At 41.2% G+C, this 25924-nt stretch overlaps 1 protein-coding gene across 2 annotated transcripts in view; it reads left to right on the plus strand.

The window, feature by feature from the left end:
• Positions 1-25924, plus strand: part of LOC133616971 (teneurin-3) — a 745483-nt gene that overhangs the window by 687184 nt on the left and 32375 nt on the right. For both annotated transcript variants that reach the window (XM_061976582.2, XM_061976583.1), the window contains 5 exons: positions 8464-9347; positions 12237-12412; positions 16334-16569; positions 18687-18983; positions 24253-25864. In XM_061976582.2, the coding sequence (XP_061832566.1) occupies positions 8464-9347; positions 12237-12412; positions 16334-16569; positions 18687-18983; positions 24253-25864 (3205 nt within the window). The remainder of the gene's footprint in view (positions 1-8463; positions 9348-12236; positions 12413-16333; positions 16570-18686; positions 18984-24252; positions 25865-25924) is intronic.

A 25924-nucleotide genomic window follows, 5' to 3' on the forward strand; every position in this document is an offset into this window, starting at 1 on the left:
GAGTGGAACTTTCCGCAGAATTTCTGCGTACAGTCACATTTTCACTGATGTTCCTTTGCCTTTTGTTGCTATTAAGAACAATTTCACAAAAACGATACAAACTCTTCAAGTGCAAATAAAGAAACTAATAATATATCCATCCTAAAGAGGAATTTATTTTCACTTGTGGCCGATACAGTCTGCATGTATAGGGGCCAAATAGGGCAGTGACCCCCGCCCCAGATCTAGTGGAGCAGGGGTCTAACTCGTTTTCACTGAGGGCCACATTGCAGTTATGGCCGCCTTCAGAAGGCAGCAATATATGAATACAAATGTATAAGATTCCCCTCATGATATTACACAATTACGTATGCATTTGACCATTATATGTACCGTATTTTCTGGACTATAAGGCGCACTTTGTTTACTTACTACTAAAAGACAAGTTGTCTAGTATGTTCACTATTTTATTTAAGGACTAAATTACAATAATAAACATATGTTTAATGTACCCTAAGAGTCAATGAGATTAAAGATTGTAGAAATATATTACAATTGAAAAAAATATATAAAGACAGAACAATACGATCATATGGACAGCCGTAAGTGTTTACATTTTGCTTTATATTTATTATTTTACTTATTTCTTGTCTGGTTTTTCATTTGTTTTGCATCATCCCGTGAGGTGTATATTATTTTTTTTGTTTGTTCAGTTTGTACTTCATTAAGTTTTGCACTTGTTGTTTTTTTGTTGTGTGTTTTTTGTTTGTTTTCATTATATTTGGATGTTTTTGTTTGGTTTGTATGCTTGTGAATCTGAGCTATCCATTAACTACTTATTATGTTGAGGGGGGCAGGAAATATAAGATTTTCTTCATCCTGTTCCTTCTCAAGCATAGGTGTGTAAATATGTGTTTTGTTGCTAAAGTTTAATTGTATATTGATCAAAAATGCACGTCAATGAAGGAGATTAAAAATAAAAACAATAGATAAACATTTTTTTTTGTTAAAATAAAGCCAATAATGCAATTTTTTTGCGGTCCTCTTTATTTGGAAAAGTACCGAAAAGTATCGAAATAGTTTTAGTACCGGTACCAGTACCAAAATATTGGTATCGTTACAACACTAAATATTTCAGCATGACTTCAAATTTGGCACCTTTGAAAGAATTTGTTACATCTCAATTGTCATCATGTTTGTTTCTTGCAATGTCCATTCGTTGTTGCGGACCGCCAACGCACAGCGAGTAAAGCCCTCCAAATAAACGTCAAAAAGTAATGACACCGAGAAGAATCCTGTTATTTTCTAATGGAGGCACATTAATAGAAAATGGAGCAAGAGGTTGTTTACTGGCAACAGGCAGCGCTTTAATGGCTGATGACAAGAAAGCAATCTCGCCTTGTGTTTACTTGAGTGTGGGCGCTTGAAAAGACAGCGACAAACCACGCGGACAAAAGACTCCAACTCGTCGCGCTCTGCCAATTAACGCAGTCATTTGCAGAAAGTCAATAACGACGCTTTGGCGGCGCCGCCGTAAGCTTGTCATGCACCCAGATTGGGGAAAAATGAAACCGGATCGGTGATGTTTAGCTATCAGTTAACTTAAAGGCAGCATATAGTCTTTGTATTATTATTAGCACTATTAGGAATCAGTCATCCTTAGCAACATTCTGACAAACATTTGTGTCGTCATACTAATTGCCTTCACTGTCACATTATTGATGATTTGAGTCTGATTGCTCGCATCAGTCAGTACAGTACATATTCCGTACAATTGACCACTAAATGGTAACACCCAAATTATTTTTTCAACTTGTTTAAGTCGGGGTCCACGTAAATCTATTCATGGTAAAGTTCGAGGGCCGATGTTTGCCTTTTGTAACAGATCCACGACTCAGTCGCATGAATTCCGGGAAGGGTGCATGTCATGCCATGCCACACTTCAAAAAGTCAGTGTTCAAAAACAAGAAATAAAAAAACAAAAATGTGGGGTATTTTATTTGAACTCAGCAAAATTATCTGCAAATAGAACAAGAAAATTTGGCTTGTCAAGACTTTCCAAAACAAGTAAAATTAAAGCTGCAAGCAGCGATGGACGGGACCGACTTTGACGGCACATAAAATCCAAACCGGATCAGTAATTAAAACTATTTGGTCAACTTTTAATCAGAAGGGTTCAATCTCTCTCCTGTGCTAGTTTGAAGCCGACACGACAAACGCGCTCAGAGGAGATAATGTTTGAAAAAAGGTGACCGGTTTTTACAAAACTTTTGTTTTGAAGGGGGAATTGCAAACTTTCTGTTTATTTTTGCTGGGGGTTGTCAATCTATGAAATGTAGGTCTAAGTGAAGTTTTTGTTTCATTTCTCTAAGACATTCCTACTGGAAGTTACAGGCAGTTGTGTCTGTTTTCTTCCTCAGAGCAGTTGTGTCTGTGTTTTCTTCCTAGGGGGCGCAAGAGCGCAATTTTGAGTTTTGGGATTGTTTTTTTTTTTTATTAGATCGCAATTTTTGCCAGTCCTGATGTGTGTGTCCAGTTTGGTGAGTTTTGAAGCATGTTAAGGAGGGGGTCAAATTACAGCTCAAAGAGGCAAAAGTGACTGTTTTTAGTAATATTTTTTTTGAAGGGGGAATTGCCAACTTCCTGTTGTATTTTGCTGAAAGATGTTAACCTATGAAATCTAGGTCTAATTCAGACCTACATTGAGGTTTTTGTTTCATGTCTCTACAACATTCTTACCGGAAGTTACAAGCAGTTTTTTCTGTGTTTTTTCCTAGGGTGCGCTATAGCGAAATTTTGAGTTTTGGGGTTTGGTTTTTTGATTATATCGCAATTTTTGTCAGTCCTGATGTGTGTGTCAAAAATGAGTTTTGAAGTATGTTAAGGGGGTCAAATTATAGCTCAAAGAGGCGGCGGTATAATAATAATGAATACAACGCACAAAATCAATAGGGTCCTCTGTCCCAAAGGGACATTGCGGTCCCTAATTAGCTAACCTCAATGAACCCAAAAACACCTTAAAATAAATATATTCTCACTAATAACAACTGTACTACTAAATGAGTACATATTTTCTATTGTTTCATTAAAAATAAAACTGCAAAGTCCATTTGGCTGTCATCTGTTTTAATATGAGACACAATTGTGTCAAAGTCATGATTTTTTTTTTTTTCATGCTTGAATTAAGAAATTGTTACTTTAAAAAAGTAGTTTTATACTTGTGAGTGTTGATGACACAGCTTTGCAACAGTTGATATTCTAGTATCAAGCATGTTTTACTCAATATAGGTCATATAATCTCAGCAACAGGCTGTAATATCTTACTGAGATCATTTAGGACCAAAGTACTTAAAACAAGTAAAACACTCTAACATAAAATCTGCTTAGTGAGAACAATTATCTTATCAGGCAGAAAATAAGCAAATATCACCCTTATTTGAGATATTTAATCTTACTTAGATTTCAGTTTTTGCAGTGGAGAACACTGGATCTTGTTTGTGTGCAAGTCCATCCATAGTGTGACACCGCTTCTAAGATACTAGTCCTCAACACCATGGCGGAAAATAAAGAGTTTCTTCCAAGTACCATGATCGGAATAGCTAAGCATGCTACACACACCGAGCAGGACAACACAAGATGCTAACTGCCTATGCTTCAATGTCAAGTAGAGGTGATTGATCCAGATGTCGATACTATCGATAGTTTCGACATATGGATAGATAGTATATAAACGATACTAAAGTGATTTTATCGAGATTTTTTGGTTTGTTTGCTTTTATCAATCAATCAACCAATCAAAGTCCGCCCTGAGATCGGTAGGTCGTGAGTTCAAACCCCGGGCGGAGTCATACCGAAGACTATAAAAATCGGACCCTGCTTGGCACTCTGCATCAAGGGGTTGGAATTGGGGGTTAAATCACCAAAAATTATTCCCGGGCTGCTTCTCACTGCTCCCCTCACCTCCCAGGGGGTGGAACAAGGGGATAGGTCAAATGCAGAGAGTCATTTCACCACACTTAGTGTGTGTGCGTGTGACTATCAGTGGTACTTTAACGTTAATCACAAAAGGTTTCACAAACCACGACGACATCCTGGGAAACCTTGGGAAGGACCGCAGATGTTGGGGTGACTGGTGCAATGGATGCCCAGTGGGTACGGTTCATATTACATGGGGTCTGCCATAATCTAGGGTTAGGTTAGAATAGAATTAAAAGCTTTATTGACATTATATTAAATGCTTCGTGAGTAATGGTTGCCATTCCTGGTCCGTGCGTTAAGACGAATACAATCACTAGAAAATACTAAAAACGGCTGAAATGACACATATTAGACATGTAGCAGGTAAAACACATTGTTAAAGATAAAACACCGATGGTAGGAATTTGTAACAAAATTGTCATTTCCCTTGCATGGGTTTTGACTCTGCTAATATTTGGCAAGAAGCCAACCAGCTGTGTGCGCATCTACGTATTTGTATGTGCACATCAGATTGTGCAGGTCTGGATGATTATTTAAATGTTTACCTAAGTTAGAAGCTCAGGCAGTTTTGCCACATTTGGCAAGGCATGTTTTAATCCACTGCTTACAACGCTGCACTTCCGTATTTAAAGTCAATAGAATCGCCTTTATTTTCCTTGTTTCCTCTCCACATTGTTTCTGCTTGTGCGCTCTGTGTGTGTGTGTGTGTGTGTGCGTGCCGACACAGTCAACATGCTCCTCGGGTCTTTACGTCACCGCCGCACGGCAACATGCGGATCAAAAAAAAAAAGTACCGGTATTTTTCAAAGGCCGTATAGTATCAATTCATTAGTACCACTGTACCGTAAAACCCTAGTCCCAGTACTTAAGGCTTCAGTCACACGCAGGATAAACCTAACCCAAAAATACAACCTTACCTACTGCAGATGGATAGATGAATAGATAGATGCATCCAAAGAGGAAATTCACATATCAGGACAATTCTAATACATTTGTGTTGGTTTCGTAGGTCGCAATTAAATTTAAAATCATTAATTATATTATATTAATAGTTAGTAATTATAGACCAGTATCTCTCTTATATCAATTTTCAAAAACGCTTAGAAAATTGTTTGTTAATAAATTAGACTGCTTTATTGAAAAACATAAATTATTAAATGAAAATCAGTATGGATTTGGATCAAATAGGTCTGCGAGCTTGGCCATCAGTACAATTATTGAAGAGGTTACAACTGCATTTGATCAAAATAAATACACAGTAGGAGCGTTCCTTGACGTAAAGAAGTCATTCGACACTATAGATCAGGGGTCCTCAAGTACAAATCTTGAAGGTCCACAAATGTTTTTTTGAAACAGGCTGGGTCCGTTTATTATCGGTCAAGCTTATATAATAGCAGGAGGTAAGTAGTTTAACATTTTCTTAAAATTAACAAAAATAAAATAAATATCCAATAAAATACATGAAATATTTTCTTTGAAACAAAAATAAATAAGGGAATCATTTTTGGTGATTTAACCCCCAATTCCAACCCTTGATGCTGAGTGCCAAGCAGGGAAGAATGCTGGTATGAGCTTTTAAACATAACCCGTTAACTGCTGCCAATCAAATGGTGAATAAGATACTCTTTAGGGTTCATATGTTTGTAAATCTGACTGTGTTGAAGTCAGTGCCTCACCAGCCATCAACCTCACCGCACGTTACTGCTCTGTTGCTATTTGTTGTTGTGTCATAGATTTAACAAAAATCTTGCTTGATGTTTCATATGGCTTTTTCAGCCTCGTGATTTCTTTTTTTCTTAGCTCTGAATCATGAGGAAATGTCTCTTCAAATTTGCGGTGCTCTTTCAGATAGTGACGTTTCAGATTTTCACTTTTCACCAGAGCAACAGTAGTGTTGCATAGTAGACACATTGGTCTGGTACTTGCAGTAGGTAGGATGAAAACATATTGCTCTGTCCATTCTTCCTTGAAACGTCGGTTTTCCCTGTCCACCTTTCTTTTACCAGCCTGAGCCAACTTGGAGCATGCCATTGTGATTTGATTCACATTCAGTGACTGACAAGTGAACAGTTAGCGAAGTAGCGATACGAGACAACTGTGTGCCTGCAGCGAAAGGTTCCATGCACTGTGCACATGACCCAGGTGGTAACAGCCTATCAGCGTGTCGTTGTGAAAGAGATGACAACCCATACCCCGGAATTAGCCAATCAGAGTGGCGTTCTCTCGCTCTCACTCCGTCTCTCTCTCTTTCTCTCTCTGAGAGAGAGAGAGAGAGATAGAGAGAGAGAGACGGAGTGAGTGAGACACGAGAAGTGTAAACGAAACGTGGAGATATTTGACTAAAAACAACAAAGAACGTTGACTTGCGCTAGCGATAACTCACAGATAAATACAATTATTATAAAGGGAATAAGCGGTAGAAAATGGATGGATGGATAGTTATAATAATAAAAAAAACATTTTTTTTTTTTTTTTTTTTTTTTTTTTAACTATAATTCGTGCTTGGTCCGGACGGACACGTCGCTGGGTCCGGACATGGACCGCGGTCCGCCTGTTGAGGATCACTGCTATAGATCATCAAATTCTCATTTCTAAACGATATACTTATGGAGTCAGAGGAGTTGCACTGGACTGGTTAACCAGCATAGGGGAAAAAAAACTTTTGCGAGATCTCGCATAACATTTTTTTCCCTCCATGTCCCTTTAGGGGCTCCGTACCTTTCTGATCATGGAAATGTATTAGAATCAAAATAAACAATGAAAGTGTGAACTGTACGTGGCATTCTCATGAAAGGAATAAAAAGAAATGATGACGACGATGAAAATCCTACCCTTGAAATGTAAAACCTACATTTATACACTTATATATTATTCACTTACATCTCCGTCAGTCTACCCCAGGGCAGCTGTGGCTACAAATGTAGCTTACCACCACCAGGTGTGAATGAATGATGGGTTCCCACTTCTCTGTGAGTGCTTTGAGTATCTAACAATAGAAAAGCGCAATATAAAATCTAATTCATTATTATTATTATTATTATTTAAAAAAAAAAAAAAACTTGAACACATCCTAAAAGCATGGTTATAGTCAAAAATGATGGTGTTACCGGAAGTTACAAGCAGTTTTGTCTGTGTTTTTCCTAGGGTGCGCTATAGCGCAATTTTGAGTTTTGGGGTTTGGTTTTTTGATTATATCGCAATTTTTGCCAGTCCTGATGTGTGTGTCAAAAATGGTGAGTTTTGAAGTATGTTAAGGGGGTCAAATTACAGCTCAAAGAGGCGGCGGTTTAATAATAATGAATAAAACGCACAAAATCAATAGGGTCCTCTGTCCCAAAGGGACATTGCGGTCCCTAATTAGCTAACCTCAATGAACCCAAAAAACACCTTAAAATAAATATATTCTCACTAATAACAACTGTACTACTATATGAGTACGTATTTTCTATTGTTTCATTGAAAATAAAACTGCAAAGTCTATTTGGCTGTCATCTGTTTTAATATGAGACACAATTGTGTCAAAGTCATGATTTTTTTTTTCAAGCTTGAAATAAGAAATTATTACTTTAAAAAAGTAGTTTTATACTTGTGAGTGTTGATGACACAGCTTTGCAACAGTTGATATTCTAGTTTCAAGCATGTTTTACTCAATATAGGTCATACAATCTCAGCAACAAGCTGTAATATCTTACTGAGATCATTTAGGACCAAAGCACTTAAAACAAGTAAAACACTCTAACATAAAATCTGCTAAGTGAGAACAATTATCTTATCAGGCAGAAAATAAGCAAATATCACCCTTATTTGAGATATTTAATCTTACTTAGATTTCAGTTTTTGCAGTGGAGAACACTGGATCTTGTCCATCCATAGTGTGACGCCGCTTCTAAGATACTAGTCCTCAACACCATGGTGGAAAATAAAGAGTTTCTTCCAAGTACCATGATCGGAATAGCTAAGCATGCTACACACACCGAGCAGGACAACACAAGATGCTAACTGCTAAAGCTTCAATGTCAAGTAGAGGTTGTCGGAGGCAGATATTTACATATATCCGAATTTAAGTTGTACTTCTTCCATTTCTTCTCTTGATGCTCTGTCAGCAAGTATACTGTGTGTGTTGCCCTTGAGTTCTTTGGAATGTGTTTTGACTAGCATTTTGTTTTGGCTACAGAGATGGGACGAGAGAGAGGGTGGTGGGATCGGGAAGACAGACCATTTTGGGGAGGCGCAATAGAATGTTCTAGGGTTAGACTGGTCTCAATAAAAATGTATATTGGCAAAGCTTTGAGAATATACAACAAAATACCTATTCTGTCTCTGGTGGTTTTTCAACTCAGCTTTAAGTGTCGGAAAGAACTTGGGAGCGAATTGTGACTTGAATTCCCTGGGAGGAACAACTGGTCCAAAACGCAACAAGGTGCATATTGTTATATGCAGCTATCGGAGGTTGAATTTCTGGCCAATGAATTGTGGTAACGAGTTTACTATCTTTGTGTATTGAAGGTCATTTTGGAGTGGCCCACAGACCTGGCGGTGAGCCCGATGGACAACTCGCTCTACGTCCTGGACAACAACATCATCCTGCGCATCACCAACGACGGCCAGGTGAGCATTGCGGCGGGCCGTCCCGTCCACTGCCCGCTCTCCAGCCCGGAACGCGGGCCGGCCGGCGGCCAAAGAGCCCAGCTGACCCCTCTGGAGTCCGCCGTTTCCATCGCCGTCTCCTACCACGGGGCCATCTTCATAGCCGAGACGGACGAGAGGAAACTCAGCAGGATCCGCAGGGTTTCTGCGGATGGCGAGATTACACATTTGGCCGGCGCCCCCTCTGACTGCGACTGCAAGAACGATGCCAACTGCGACTGCTACCAGGCCGGGGACGGCTATGCCAAAGATGCCAGGCTCAACGCCCCGTCCTCTTTAGTAGCCGCTCCAGATGGAACACTTTACATGGCCGACCTGGGCAACATCCGGATCCGGGCCGTCTCTCAGAACGGGCCGACCTTGGGTTCCTCTGCCAATACCTTTGAGGTGGCCTCCCCGGACGCCCAGGAGCTGTACATCTTTGATAGCAACGGCACACACCAACACACGGCCAGCCTGCTCACCGGAGACTTCAAATACACTTTCAGCTACAGCACCGACAACGACATCACGGCGGTGACGGACAGTAACGGGAACACCCTGCGAATACGCCGGGACTCAAACCGCATGCCGGTGCGCATCGTGGCCCCGGACAACCAGGTGATCTGGCTCACCATGGGCACCAACGGCGGGCTCAGGACCCTCACCGCTCAGGGACAAGAGCTGGTGCTGCTCACTTACCACGGGAATAACGGTCTGCTGGCTACAAAGACCTCCGAGATCGGCTGGACCACGTTTTACGAGTAAGTGCAATGGCGCGACACGTCTGTGGGAATCTCTCCTTAACCTTACATCATTCGTGCCGAAATTAATTTGGCTGTTCTCCCCGTGGAGTCTGCTCACGATACGAATTAAACACACGCTCCCGCTTTCTGCAGACTCATTTAATTATGCAAATGTTCACACCTTGAAGTTGAGCAGATGAGGTTTGTTTAGCAATGGAAATAAAATCATTGCTTGCCGCTCACAGTCCACACGAGCTGTACTTCGCAGCGCCTTATTTACCGTGTTAAGGTTGGCACAGACACAATATTTTAGCCCAGATGTTTTTCGCTTATTTTCCATGTTATTGCTTTTGAAATGTTTAGTTGTTTCTCAGCCGGCTGCTCCACTTTACACTTGAACAGTCGGTAAAGTAGCTCTATATAGCGCAAATGTTAGAGACGAAAAAATTAACTAATATACATTCCGCACTAGGTATACCGGTATTAGTATAGTACCGCAATACTAATGAATCATATTCGGTACGAAACCGACTCTGAAAAGTACCGGTGTCATTGCTGGTTTTACGAGCAGAGGAGCATGTTCGGCAGCGCACAATCACAGAGTACTTACAAGCAGACACAGTGTGTAGACAGAAAAGGAGGAACGGATGCATTTTGGCTTAAAAAGTAAATATAAAGGTGAAGTAATAACACTGAAACACCCTCAGGAAGAGGTGCTTCAAGACAGCTAAAGTCCAGCCGCAGTCTGCAGTGTTGTAGCTACTTCTAAATCACTAATCCTCGCCTACATGGCGACAAATAAAGTACGTTTCTTACAAAATGATAATGCAGGACGAGGAATAGCTAAACATGCTCACCAGTGTCAAAATGTAAACAAACGGCACTGGTGGATCTACACCTGACATCCACTGTAATGATATCAAGTACAGGCACGTATCTCGTCGATGCTACTATGATTACGTTGATTTTTTTTGGCATCACAACATCTTATGTCGTTTTTTTTAAATGTATATAATGCTTATAAAGTCAGGAAATATGTCCCTGGACACATGAGGACTTTGAATATGACCAATGTATGATCCTGTAACTACTTGGTATCGGATTAATACCCAAATGTGTGGTATCATCCAAAACTACTGTAAAGTATCAAACAACAGAAGAATAAGTGATTATTACATTTTAACAGAAGTGTACATAGAACATGTTAAAAGACAAAGTAAGCAGATATTAACAGAAAATGAACAAGTAGATTAATAATTAATTTTCTACCACTTGTCCTTAATAATGTAGACAAAATAATAAGTAGATAAATGACACAATATGTTACTGCATACGTCAGCAGACCAAATTAGGAGTCTTTGTTTGTTTACTTACTAATAAAAGACAAGTTGTCTTATATGTTCACTATTTTATTTAAGGACAAACTTGCAATAATAAACATATGTTTAATGTACCCTAAGATTTTTTGTTAAAATAAAGCCAATAATGCAACTTTCTGTGGTCTCCTTTACTTAGAAAAGTATCAAAGTATCGAAAAGTATCAAAATAATATTGGTATCGGGACAACACTATTCTGCGATCAACGTATCCGCCTGTATGATTCATTAATATCAATTAGGGCTGTCAAGTCATTCTTTTTTTTTTTCCAGATTATGCACGCTCTTGAATTGTGATTAATCATGATTAATCACAGGTTATAACTCGCTTGCATAATTGACATTTGTTAATGAAAAGACCCCAATATTTGGACACAAATGCAATTTTTTTTGTCAGAATGTAATCCAGGAAGGTTTTTGAACATTTTACTTTCTGAAAGTCCTTAATTTGCTCAAAACTTGGTGACTGTAAGTGTAGTAATAGTTCTGATCATTTTCTATATAACTCAAAACAAAACTGGTTTTGTTTTAATAAATATATAATATAATATAATTAAAGAGCCAAATACAAATAAGGCAACAAGAGAAGTATCCAATAATTGTCTTGTAGGTCAATCTGTACAGCAGATATGGATATCAACTATAAGATAACAAAATATATATATATATATATATATATATATATATATATATATATGAATATATATACATACAAACACACACATACATATATAAATATAAATATATATATATATATATATATATATATATATATATATATATATATATGTATATATATACTGTATAAATATATATATATATATATATATATATATATATATATATATATATATATATGTATGTGTGCATGTATGTATATATACAGGTATATATTTGTATATAATATTTAGCGCTAAAAATATATGTGTATATATATATATATATATATATATATATATATGTTTTGTTAATAAATAAAATGTTTTTGATATTTTGACTCGATTTAGAATCGTTACAAATAAGAATTGCGTTTAATCTAAAAAAAATATGTAACACGCCTATTTACTAACACTAAAAATACAATTATGCCTATGCCTCTCACGTGTACAGTGATGAATACTGTGTACAGATACTCAGTAGGTAGGGGATTCATGAGGCCCCATTAATTACCGTTTACCTGACACATGAAACACAACACATAGGGGGTGCGCTATCCACTTTATCCGCCGGACGGCAGTAAAGTGTTGAATATCTTAAAATGTGTTTCGTGGCATTTTCCAACTTCGACCACATTCTAGTTGCTATGTAGAGTGGCACTCTCCTTCATTTTCAGCAAACTGCATTACGAGATGATTAAACCTCCCCCACCCTTCTTTTCGAGCACACACACATCTAAACCTAATCAACCTAAATGATTTAAACCTAATCATCTTTTTTTGGCCATGAAAAAGTATTTTTATAGTGTGAGCGTCTCACTGAATTGAACGCGCTGCCTTGATACGAATCCCGTTTTTTTTTCCTGTCCAAACAGCTACGACAGCGAAGGGCGCCTGATGAACGTCACCTTCCCCACCGGCATGGTGAACAACCTGTACACTGACATCGACAGCACCTTGACGGTGGACATCGAAAGCTCCCTGACGGAGGAGGAGATCAGCATCACCACCAACACCTCCACCATCCACGCCTACTACACTTTGTCCCAGGGTAATATGTGGCGCCGGGGCAGTACAGCGGTGTAACATGCATTTTAAAATGAAAAACACATGTTTAAAAGGTTACTTAAAACATTACAATAGCATGTCCTATAAACAAATGTTTGTTTGTAGTTTCTCAGTTGTGGTACATATGGACCGCAGCGGTACTCAGTTGTAATACACTTTTCCACCACTTGTGGCAGCAATGACAATTTTGAACAAACTGAAGAAGTCTGGAGCTAAAGTCAAATAATGTTCTTAAATGCAAAAATTACGACCAAAGTTTTGCTTAAATTTTATTGACAGTGTATTACATTATTATTATTTATTAGTAATTTAGTTAGAATATTTTTATTTTAGAATTGCATATATGTATGTGATTTTTTATAAATTCCTACCTTTGCAGTATATTTACTACCGTATTTTCCGGACTATAAGGTGCACATAAAATATTTTGTTTTTTCTCAAAACTCGATAGCGTGCCTTATATCCCGGTGCGCCTAATGTACGGAATTATTCTGGTTTTGCTTACCGACCTCAAAGCAATTTTATTTGGTACACGGTGTATTGATTAGTGTGACCAGTAGATGGCAGTCACACATAAAATATACGTGTAGACTGCAATATGACTCAAGTAAACACCACTGACACCAACAAGTGCAAAAATTATGACCAAAGTTGTGCTTGAATTTTATTGACAGTGTATTACATTATTATTATTTATTAGTAATTTAGTTAGAATGTTTTTATTTTAGTATTGCATATATGTATGTGATTTGTATCCAACAATTGTTATGAGTCCCTACTTTTGCAGTATATTTGATTAGTACCGTATTTTCCGGACTATAAGGCGCACTTAAAATATTTTGTTTTTTCTCAAAACTCGATAGCGTGCCTTATAACACGTTGCGCCTAATGTACGGAATAATTATGGTTTTGCTTACCAACCTCAAAGCAATTTTATTTGGTACATGGTGTAATGATTAGTGTGACCAGTAGATGGCAGTCACACATAAGAGATACGTGTAGGCTGCAATATGACTCAAGTAAACACCACCGACACCAACAAGTGCAAAAATTATGACCAAAGTTGTGCTTGAATTTTATTGACAGTGTATTACATTATTATTATTTATTAGTAATTTAGTTAGAATGTTTTTATTTTAGCATTGCATATATGTATGTGATTTTTATTCAACAATTTTTATGAGTCCCTACTTTTGCAGTATATTTGATTAGTACCGTATTTTCCGGACTATAAGGCGCACTTAAAATATTTTGTTTTTTCTCAAAACTCGATAGCGTGCCTTATAACCCGGTGCGCCTAATGTACGGAATAATTATGGTTTTGCTTACCGACCTCAAAGCAATTTTATTTGGTACATGGTGTAATGATTAGTGTGACCAGTGCAGCTACACATAAGAGATACGTGTAGACTGCAATATGACTCAAGTAAACACCACCGACACAAACAAGTGCAAAAATTATGACCAAAGTTGTGCTTGAATTTTATTGACAGTGTATTATATTATTATTATTTATTAGTAATTTAGTTAGAATGTTTTTATTTTAGCATTGCATATATGTATGTGATTTGTATCCAACAATTTTTATGAGTCCCTACTTTTGCAGTATATTTGATTAGTACCGTATTTTCCGGACTATAAGGTGCACATAAAATATTTTGTTTTTTTCTCAAAACTCGATAGCGTGCCTTATATCCCGGTGCGCCTAATGTACGGAATAATTCTGGTTTTGCTTACCGACCTTAAAGCAATTTTATTTGGTACATGGTGTATTGATTAGTGTGACCAGTAGATGGCAGTCACACATAAAAGATACGTGTAGACTGCAATATGACTCAAGTAAACACTACCAACACCAACAAGTGCAAAAATGATGGCCAAAGTTGTGCTTGAATTTTATTGACAGTGTATTACATTATTATTATGTATTAGTAATTTAGTTAGAATGTTTTTATTTTAGCATTGCATATATGTATGTGATTTGTATCTAACAATTTTTATGAGTCCCTACTTTTGCAGTATATTTGATTAGTACCGTATTTTCCGGACTATAAGGCGCACTTAAAAAAGTGTTTTTTTCTCAAAACTCGATAGTGTGCCTTATAACCCGGTGCGCCTAATGTACGGAATAATTATGGTTTTGCTTACCGACCTCAAAGCAATTTTATTTGGTACATGGTGTAATGATTAGTGTGACCAGTAGATGGCAGTCACACATAAGAGATACGTGTAGACTGCAATATGACTCAAGTAAACACCACCAACACCAACAAGTGCAAAAATTATGGCCAAAGTTGTGCTTGAATTTTATTGACAGTGTATTACATTATTATTATTTATTAGTAATTTAGTTAGAATGTTTTTATTTTAGCATTGCATATATGTATGTGATTTGTATCCAACAATTTTTATGAGTCCCTACTTTTGCAGTATATTTGATTGGTACCGTATTTTCCGGACTATAAGGGGCACTTAAAAAAGTGTTTTTTTCTCAAAACTCGATAGCGTGCCTTATAACCCGGTGCGCCTAATGTACGGAATAATTATGGTTTTGCTTACCGACCTCAAAGCAATTTTATTTGGTACATGGTGTAATGATTAGTGTGACCAGTAGATGGCAGTCACACATAAGAGATACGTGTAGACTGCAATATGACTCAAGTAAACACCACTGACACCAACAAGTGCAAAAATTATGACCAAAGTTGTGCTTGAATTTTATTGACAGTGTATTACATTATTATTATTTATTAGTAATTTAGTTAGAATGTTTTTATTTTAGCATTGCATATATGTATGTGATTTGTATCCAACAATTTTTATGAGTCCCTACTTTTGCAGTATATTTGATTAGTACCGTATTTTCCGGACTATAAGACGCACTTAAAATATTTTGTTTTTTTCTCAAAACTCGATAGCGTGCCTTTTATCCCGGTGCGCCTAATGTACGGAATAATTCTGGTTTTGCTTACCGACCTCAAAGCAATTTTATTTGGTACATGGTGTATTGATTAGTGTGACCAGTAGATGGCAGTCACACATAAAAGATATGTGTAGACTGCAATATGACTCAAGTAAACACCACCAACACCAACAAGTGCAAAAATTATGGCCAAAGTTGTGCTTGAATTTTATTGACAGTGTATTACATTATTATTTATTAGTAATTTAGTTAGAATGTTTTTATTTTAGCATTGCATATATGTATGTGATTTGTATCCAACAATTTTTATGAGTCCCTACTTTTGCAGTATATTTGATTAGTACCGTATTTTCCGGACTATAAGGGGCACTTAAAAAAGTGTTTTTTCTCAAAACTCGATAGCGTGCCCTATAACCCGGTGCGCCTGATGTAGGGAATAATTCTGGGTCCCCGCTTTTAATTCCAAGACAAACCTGTCATTTGGGGTTTGATGGTCCAGTTCTCACTTACAGTGGCCTAGGCTTTGATTCCAAGTTAAGCCCTCAACACCTGAGAGGAGTACTTCGGTCTCCAGGGAATTGGGTTTGGGGACCTGGGAGGCACAAATCCATGAACGCCTGTGGACCACAGTCCTGAGGACTTAAATACCAAACACTGATGGCACTTGATCGTGGTTTCACTGAACATTCTCAAACAAGTAATGCACAGAAGATGAATGAAAAGCCCCGTGTTATGAAGCAATCCAGATTGGTCCAAATCCCAATTTGCCAATACTCAAGTATCACAGAGATACCAAGATACTGATACCGAGACCCCAAGTCCATCATCACACTGTGTCATGCATCTAAATTCCCATCCTGGGGACAACTTGATTTTTCCTTCTTTCTTTTGTAAAAATGTGATTAGAACCCGACCGATCCTAGGAGGCTCCTGAGAGGATTGATCGTGTGCGATAATTGCCTGTTTTGTTTTTCTCCACAGACCAGTGCAAAAGCAGCTACCAGGTGGGCTTCGACAACTCGCTGAGAGTCACGTACGCCAACGGGATGGACACCCACTACCAGACCGAGCCCCACATCCTGGCGGGGGCTGCCAACCCGACCGTAGCCCGGCGCAACATGAGCTTGCCGGGCGAGAGCGGCCAGAACTTGGTGGAATGGCGCTTTCGCAAAGAACAAGCCAGAGGGAAAGTGATTGTTTTCGGTCGCAAGCTGAGGGTAAGTGGGACCCTTTTAGATGAGAATATGGCTGTGCACAGAAGCAGTGTTTCTTAATCATTGTTGGGCCGGCAAAAAATGTTTGTTTCTCAGTTGTGGTACTCAGTTGTAATATACTTTTCCGCCACTTGTGGCAGCAATGACAATTTGAAACCAACTGAAGAAGTCTGGAGCTATAGTCAAATACTTTTCTTAAGTGCAAAAATTATGACCAAAGATGTGCTTGAATTTTATTGACAGTATATTATATTATTATTAATAATTTAGTAAGAATGTTTTTTTATTTTAGCATTGTATAATTGTATGTGATTTTTTTTTTTTAATTTGAATGAGTCCTTATTTTTGCAGTATATTTGATTAGTACCGTATTTTCCGGACTATAATGCACACTTAAAATCTTTTTTTTTTCTCAAAACACGACAGTGCGCCTTATAACCCGGTGCGCAGAATGTACGGAATAATTCTGGTTTTGCTTACCGGCCTTGAAGTAATTTTATTTGCTACATGGTGTAATGATAAGTAGATGACAGTCAAACTTAAGAGATACATGTAGACTGCACTATGATGGCAACATGATTTAAATAAACAACACCAACATGTTATATGTTCCATTGAAAATATAGAACATTACACACGGCGCTCAAAAACCTATCAAAATGTTTTAGTATGACTTTGGTAAGCTATGAAGCCGCACCGCTTGATGGATTGTACTGTGCTTCAACATAGGAGTACTATTATGGTGTGTGTATAAGGTAAAACATATTATCTGGCGTTTTGTTTCGCAATATTATGAAAAATGAACTTTTCTTACCTTCTGGTACCTGCTGATCTGTATTTAGGATCTGCATAAATCCTGAAAAATTGTGCGCGTCCGCCTTTGTAGTACGTGCGGACAACATAGTCGATAATCTTCTTCCTTTCTCTATCTTCGTGTTATGGGACAGTCATCCTCCGCTGTTGCCATTTCTAATATAAAGTAGCGTAAAGTTCTTACTTATAACTGTCAGTAAACTCACCATGAAAGTGCTAAAACATACCGGTCTAGTGAGTTTACATTAATCACCCAAGGAACTTTAGTTATTAGAGCGTTTTGGTCAGACGGTTTTTCACGGTTGAGGAGATGCCGCTCTCTGTTATTGATTGAAGTAAAGTCTGAATATCATTAAAACAGTGTCTTTTGACACTTCTTCCACTCCCGTCCTTGCACACTACACCGCTACAACAAAGATGACGGGGAAAAGACGCTGCGTAAATAAGACGGAAGCGACTGTCAGAAAGTGGCTTGAAGATGATCTGTAAAATATCATCTATGCAACATATTGACCAAAGAAGCACCATTCCATGTTATGTAGACCACAAGGAAGTATTTTACATTTAGAAAAAAACCATAATATTATGACCCCTTTAATGCGCCTTATAATCCGGTGGTGCGCCTTGTATATGAAAAAAGATCAAAAACAGACCATTCATCGGCAGTTTGCCCTATGGTCCGGAAAATACAGTATTTATTCTTTGTAATCAGCCTAACTTAAGCCTTGATAATAGTATTTGTGATTAACACATTTTCATAACATTTGGCTAGGTTTAATCTTGTTAAACTGTCAGTAGGTTATTGACTACAATTAAAATCAACAATAAGAGTACTAACTTAGTGTTAATGTTTGAGTCAAAAAGGTCAAGAACCTCTTCACTAAAGCGCACACGTTAAGTTTCGCTTTCAATTCTTACGTTTAAACTTCACTTTCTATTCATATCGAGGCGTGGCAACCTAAGCAGACAAAAAGCTCGCAGCCTCTCGATAGCTCGTTTGCTCTTTCTCCAGGCCTGGTGTCTCCGTGGTTTGCATTTTGTCGAATACATTGTTAAACTTCAGTTCTAGTCACCTCTCATTATTTTAGACAGCCTTAAAACTAAATAATCTGGGTGGACTCTGCCCTCCGAAAAGGGAGAATCTTATTATCAGCTATCAAAAAGAGTGCCGTGGTACATTCAAGGGTACGCAGAAAATTACCACTTGGGGTTTACACTCAAAGATTCAATGCCTGTACGTTGTAGTCCCTGGACAGATACCTTGGTTTCCAGGGATGAGTCCTGACACGGTACCTACCGCCCCACAGGTGAACGGACGGAACATCCTCTCAGTGGATTACGATCGCACTCTGAGGACGGAGAAGATCTACGACGACCACAGGAAGTTCCTCCTGAAGATCATTTACGACACAGCGGGACACCCCGTGCTGTGGGTGCCCAGCAGTAAGCTGCTGCCCGTCAACGTGAGCCGGACCAGCAGCGGGCAGATCAGTACCCTGCAGAGAGGTCCTACCACCGAGAGGCTGGGCTACGACACGCAAGGCCGCTTGGTGTCCCGTGTCTTTGCTGATGGGAAGATATGGACTTACACCTACCTGGAGCAGGTAGGACCAGAACTGAAAGAAGTCTTTACTAATTAGGGGAAAAGCCCCACCAAAATACTTGATTAATATTATTGATGTAACAATAGGAACAATTCATGTCATGGTTATTGTCACCAACATTATCACGGTTACCAATATTATCACAGTATTCAAAAAGTACTCATACACACTTATAACCAAGTTTTACTTCAAAAAAGTAAATACATAAATAGTTTGGATATTGCCAAAAAGTATTTGGCCACCCATCCAAATGATGAGAATAAGGTGTCCTAATCACTTGGCCCGGCCACAGGTGTATAAAATCAAGCACTTAGGCATGGAGACTGTTTCTACAAACATTTGTGAAAGAAATGGCCGCTCTCAGTGATTTCCAGGATGCCACCTGTGCAACAAATCCAGTCGAGAAATGTCCTCGCTCCTAAATATTCCAAAGTCAACTGAACATGGAAGTTTGGGAACAACAGCAACTCAGCCACAGAGTGGTAGGCCACGGAAACTGACAGAGAGGGGTCAGCATAGTGCAAAAAGACTTTCTGCACAGTCAGTTGCTACAGAGCTCCAAACTTCATGTGACCTTCCAATTAGCCCACGTACAGTATCCAGAGAGCTTCATGGAATGGGTTCCCATGGCCGAGCAGCAGCATCTAAGCCATACATCACCAAGTCCAATGCAAAGCGTGGGATGCAGTGGTGTAAAGCACGTCGCCACTGGACTCTAGAGCAGTGGAGACGCCTTCTCTGGAGTGATGCATCACACTTTTCCATCTGGCAATCTGTTGGACCAGTCTGGGTTTGGAGGTCTTTGCACTATGCGCTTCAGCATCTGCTGACCCCTCTCTGTCAGTTTACATGGCCTACTACTTGGTGGCTGAGTTGCTGTTGTTCCCAAACTCTTCCGTTTTCTTATAATAAAGCCGACAGTTGACTTTGGAATATTTAGGAGCGAGGACATTTCACGACTGGATTTGTTGCACAGGTGGCATCCTATGACTGTTCCATGCTGGAAATCACTGAGAGCGGCCCATTCTTTTACAAATGTTTGTAGAAACAGTCTCCATGCCTAAGTGCTTGAATTTAAACACCTGTGGCCGGGCCAAGTGATTAGGACACCTGGTTATCATCATTTGGATGGGTGGCCAAATACTTTTGGCGATATAGTGTATGTAGCAGACAGGGAGTGTGGACACCAAGGGTAGTATCAGTATATGATCGATACTAGAGTGAATAGAGCCATCTTTCAGTTATATCAACTTTGTTTTTGTTAATGTTTACAAACTCAGGGAATAATTCACAGAATGTGCTGGTCAACATTAACTGCAAAAACATGACATCAATCAAGGTCACCCTAAAGCGGACTCATTTCCATGCAGCAGTGCAGATCTCCAATCATCATTTGAACACAATCCTTCAAGCCTGATTGCATCTGCATAAACATCTGCGAGTAGCATCGCGGTGGCGTGGCAAGAACAGTGGAGTTATCGAATCATTTACGCCGAGATAGCCAGCTGTTTTTTTCCCGCAGGGGTCAGCTGAGGAGGCCAAACTTGAGGAAAGTATCCTGGGCTCCATCAAAGCGTATGTGTTTTTAATAGCAGTGCACTCTTCAAAGCACTATTGGCGTACAGCTGGGGACCGTCGCACTGACCATGTTTTATTCATGACCTGCCAAGTGTCTGCAGATCTGAATTTGTTTTAGGCTCACAATAAATCACATAAAATTAATGTTTGACACCGTGCACGGGCTGCCTCAAAAATAAATAGAGGAGCAGATGTAGCAGACATACATTGCATATTTGCCGCCAAACAGAAGAACACTAAGGGGGACTGTAGGAATGGGAGGCTTTGATATTCTCCCGAATGCTCTGAATTGACTTCACAGGATGCGGATCTAACAGAATGCCAACCAGCCAAAGACAGCGTTTTAAGGCTCCCTCCGTTCCTTCCGTTTTAACATTATTTAGTTGTTTCCCACAAATATATTTGGCTTGGGTTGCGTGACCGCGAGAGGCCGTGGGCACACTCTGACGTTAGGAACTCGGAGAGCTCGGGGACCGCTGGGAACGCCGGATGTGTCCGCGGATGACTGCGCATGACATTCTAACGGAGGAGGGTGATGAACCTCGGCGAGACAGCCGGAGCTGCGACCTCCATTTACTGTAAATGACTTCAACCGCAGGGCGTGAGTAATCGCCACCCTCTGATCACAGGGCTTTGTTGACTCCACCAGACAGTCACGGCAATACTGCGGAAAGACCGCAAATTGCGATTCCCTTCGATATTTCCTGTGAAAGCTGAGGTGCCAAAGAGTAAAATTAATTGAACATATCATAGTAATCCCTGGATAACATGAAACATGCCCCCCAGTGTCTGATCTGACTTGATACTTAGACTTAGACAAACTTTATAGATCCACAAGGGAAATTGTTCCACACAGTAGCTCAGTTAAAAAGGATGGAAAGGATAATGCAGGTATAAAGTAAACTAATAATGTACCATCCATCCATCCATCCATCTTCTTCCGCTTATCCGAGGTCGGGTCGCGGGGGCAGCAGCTTAAGCAGGGAAGCCCAGACTTCCCTCTCCCCAGCCACTTCGTCCAGCTCCTCCCGGGGGATCCCGAGGTGTTCCCAGGCCAGCCGTGAGACATAGTCTTCCCAACGTGTCCTGGGTCTTCCCCGTGGCCTCCTACCGGTCGGACGTGCCCGAAACACCTCCCGAGGGAGGAGTTCGGGTGGCATTCTGACCAGATGCCTGAACCACCTCATCTGGCTCCTCTCGATGTGGAGGAGCAGCGGCTTTACTTTGAGCTCCTCCCGGATGGCAGAGCTTCTCACCCTATCTCTAAGGGAGAGCCCCGCCACCCGGCGGAGGAAACTCATTTCGGCCGCTTGTACCCGTGATCTTGTCCTTTCAGTCATAACCCAAAGCTCATGACCATAGGTGAGGATGGGAACATAGATCGACCGGTAAATTGAGAGCTTTGCCTTCCGGCTCAGCTCCTTCTTCACCACAACGGATCGATACAGCGTCCGCATTACTGAAGACGCCGCACCGATCCGCCTGTCGATCTCACGATCCACTCTTCCCTCACTCGTGAACAAGACTCCGAGGTACTTGAACTCCTCCACTTGGGGCAAGATCTCCTCCCCAACCCGGAGATGGCACTCCACCCTTTTCCGGGCGAGAACCATGGACTCGGACTTGGAGGTGCTGATTCTCATCCCAGTCGCTTCACACTCGGCTGCGAACCGATCCAGCGAGAGCTGAAGATCCTGGCCAGATGAAGCCATCAGGACCACATCATCTGCAAAAAGCAGAGACCTAATCCTGCAGCCACCAACCCAGATCCCCTCAACGCCTTGACTGCGCCTAGAAATTCTGTCCATAAAAGTTATGAACAGAATTGGTGACAAAGGGCAGCCTTGGCGGAGTCCAACCCTCACTGGAAACGTGTCCGACTTACTACCGGCAATGCGGACCAAGCTCTGGCACTGAGCATACAGGGAGCAGACTGCCACAATCAGACAGTCCGATACCCCATACTCCCTGAGCACTCCCCACAGGACTTCCCGAGGGACACGGTCGAATGCCTTCTCCAAGTCCACAAAACACATGTAGACTGGTTGGGCAAACTCCCATGCACCCTCAAGGACCCTGCCGAGAGAATAGAGCTGGTCCACAGTTCCACAACCAGGACGAAAACCACACTGTTCCTCCTGAATCCGAGGTTTGACTATCCGGCGTAGCCTCCTCTCCAGTACACCTGAATAGACCTTACCGGGAAGGCTGAGGTAAGGTATATAAAATATAACATATGTAATATTTAACCATGACGTATACAATATATGATGTATACTGATATATTATATCATATCTTTATACAATATATAAAAATTACCATGTACAATATTACAGTATATGTAACAGCTGCAGCATAAAATAGAGAGTGTATCCAGCAGAAAATATACATTATAAACAAAGAGAGGTAGCTAACATAGAAGCGATCAGGTAATAGACAGATATCTGTTACGCTTGCGTGGCATTGTGATGCCGGAGGTCGTCTTTTCAAGATGCAGAGGGATGTCAGGAAGCGGCTTGCAGGTGAGATTAAATTATTCATTTTAGTTGCAGAACAAAATATGCTGCGCGGTGCCCACGGCACGGAAAACAAAAGGGTAGCCAAAAGATGCTAATATAAAAAATGCAGACTATGAGCGTAACCAAGAGCGTAACTCGTTGCATGGGAGCAAACACACGACCAACAGACCGAGTGAGGCCAGCGCATAAACTAAATAGCCCTCTGATTAGTGCCCGGGCAACAGGTGCGCGTCCGGAACACTAACCAGAGGCAGGTGACTGTAATCTGCCGTCATGGCAACAGAAACAAACAAACTCAAGAGGTTCTGAAAACACAAGTGACTTGAAAACAAACAGAATATGATCCGGGCAGCGGATCATAACAGATTTCATCTATTAATGTATGGCGAGTGATTATACAGCTGGATGGAGTGCGGAATGATGGAGTTCTTGAATGGAACACTGTGGGAAGGAAGCTGAAGGAGCCTGTTGGAGTATGAGCTCCGCTGTCCCTCAATTGTCTGGTGGCGTGGGTGGGCAGGATTGTCCATGATGGCGAGTAGTGTGTCCACTGTCCTGGCCCTCACTGACACAAAGGCCTCCAACTGCGTGCCAATAGTTTGGCCTGCTTTCCGGATCAGTTTGTCAAATTAAGTCCCTTTTGCTGGTGCTGCAAACTTGTCTACAAACTTAGTTTGTAAACAATCAAAGAGTCCATACAAAGCTAAGAGCCGGAGATTCAAGAAATACACGGCGCACTTGCCCTCGTAAAAAATTGTCTGAGGAGGGGGACCTTAAACGCTGGTTTAGTGTGGCTGAAACGGGGCTTAGGCTAAATAATTATTTGTTTACCGGGTTATCCGGCTTTTTGTAGACATAGCCTAAACCATCCAGAAAAACACTTTCTTCCATTGACTGCAAACTCATAGCGATGCCAAGGCAAGCATAAAATATTGACAAAAAGAAGTTAAATGAATTAGTTTACAACGCTTTTAGTCAAAAATAGTTCCTTAGTCAGATATGTGTACACAATTATAGTCTGTTTTTTACAATGTGTGCTTGTTTTTATTAACAACTGATGACTTTATATATGAACAAATGTTCAACTGCTCATATTGTTGATTCTGCCTTTCTCACGGCATGCATTAAAAGTCTAATTCACTTGCCTCTCTGCTCTGTCTTGTCCCCATAGTCCATGGTCCTGCTGCTCCACAGCCAGCGCCAGTACATTTTTGATTTCGACCCGCTGGACCGCCTCGCCGGTGTCACCATGCCGAGCGTGGCCCGCTACACCATGCAGACCATCCGCTCGGTGGGCTACTACCGCAACCTTTACCACCCCCCGGAGAGCAACGCCTCGGTGGCCGTGGACTACAGCGAGGACGGGCTCCTCATGAGAGTATGTCACTTCGGCACCGGCCGCAGGGTCCTGTACCGGTACCGGCGCCAGAACAAGCTGTCGGAGATCCTGTACGACAGCACCAGAGTCAGCTTCACCTACGACGAGACGGCCGGCGTCCTGAAGACGGTCAACCTGCAGAGCGAAGGGTTCATCTGCTCCATCCGTTACCGCCAGGTGGGGCCGTTAGTGGACCGGCAGATCTTCCGCTTTAGCGAGGACGGGATGGTCAACGCGCGTTTCGATTACACCTACGACAACAGCCTGCGTGTCACCAGTGTGCAAGGCGTCATCAATGAGACGCCGCTGCCCATCGACTTGTACCAGTTTGACGACATCTCCGGGAAGATCGAGCAGTTCGGAAAGTTCGGAGTGATCTATTACGACATCAACCAGATCATATCCACCGCGGTCATGACCTACACCAAGCACTTTGACGCCCACGGACGCATCAAGGAGATCCAGTACGAGATATTCCGCTCCCTCATGTACTGGATCACCTTCCAGTACGACGATGTCGGACGCGTCACCAAGCGAGAGATCAAGATCGGCCCCTTCGCCAACACCACCAAGTACAGCTACGAGTATGACGTGGACGGCCAGCTGCAGACCGTGTACTTGAACGAGAAAGTCACGTGGCGCTACACCTACGACCTGAACGGGAACCTGCACCTGCTCAACGCGGGGAACAGCGCCAGGCTCCTTCCGCTGCGATACGACTTGAGGGACAGGATCACTCGCCTGGGGGACATCCAGTACAGGATGGATGAGGACGGTTTCCTCCGTCAGAGGGGGGCGGAGATCTTCGAGTACAACTCCAAAGGTCTGCTGGCGAGGGTTTACAGCAAAAGCAGCGGCTGGACCATCCAGTATCGTTACGACGGTCTCAGTCGAAGAGTGTCCACCAAGACCAGCCTCGGCCAGCACCTGCAGTACTTTTACGCCGACCTCAGCTACCCAGCCAGGATCACGCACGTCTACAACCACTCTAGCTCCGAGATCACCTCGCTTTACTACGATCTCCAAGGCCACCTGTTCGCCATGGAAATCAGCAGCGGCGAGGAGTTCTACATCGCCTGCGATAACACCGGCACGCCTCTGGCGGTCTTCACCAGCAATGGCCTCCTGGTCAAGCAGCTACAGTACACCGCTTACGGCGAGGTCTACTTTGACTCCAACCCGGATTTCCAGCTGGTGCTGGGCTTCCACGGAGGACTCTACGACCCGCTCACCAAACTACTACACTTTGGCGAGAGGGACTACGACATCATGTCCGGGAGGTGGACGGTGCCCGATGTTTTGATGCTGAAGAACGTGGGCAAAGAGCCGGTGCCCTTTAACCTTTACATGTTCAGGAATAACAACCCCATCAGCAAGGTGCATGAAGTGAAGGAATATGTTGCAGGTAAGAAGCGCCATCAAAGACCTTATGAGCGCCAGAGAATGTGGCACGACATTGTTCTTG

This window comes from Nerophis lumbriciformis, linkage group LG16 (assembly GCF_033978685.3).
Source record: "Nerophis lumbriciformis linkage group LG16, RoL_Nlum_v2.1, whole genome shotgun sequence".
In the NCBI taxonomy this organism is placed as follows: domain Eukaryota; kingdom Metazoa; phylum Chordata; class Actinopteri; order Syngnathiformes; family Syngnathidae; genus Nerophis; species Nerophis lumbriciformis.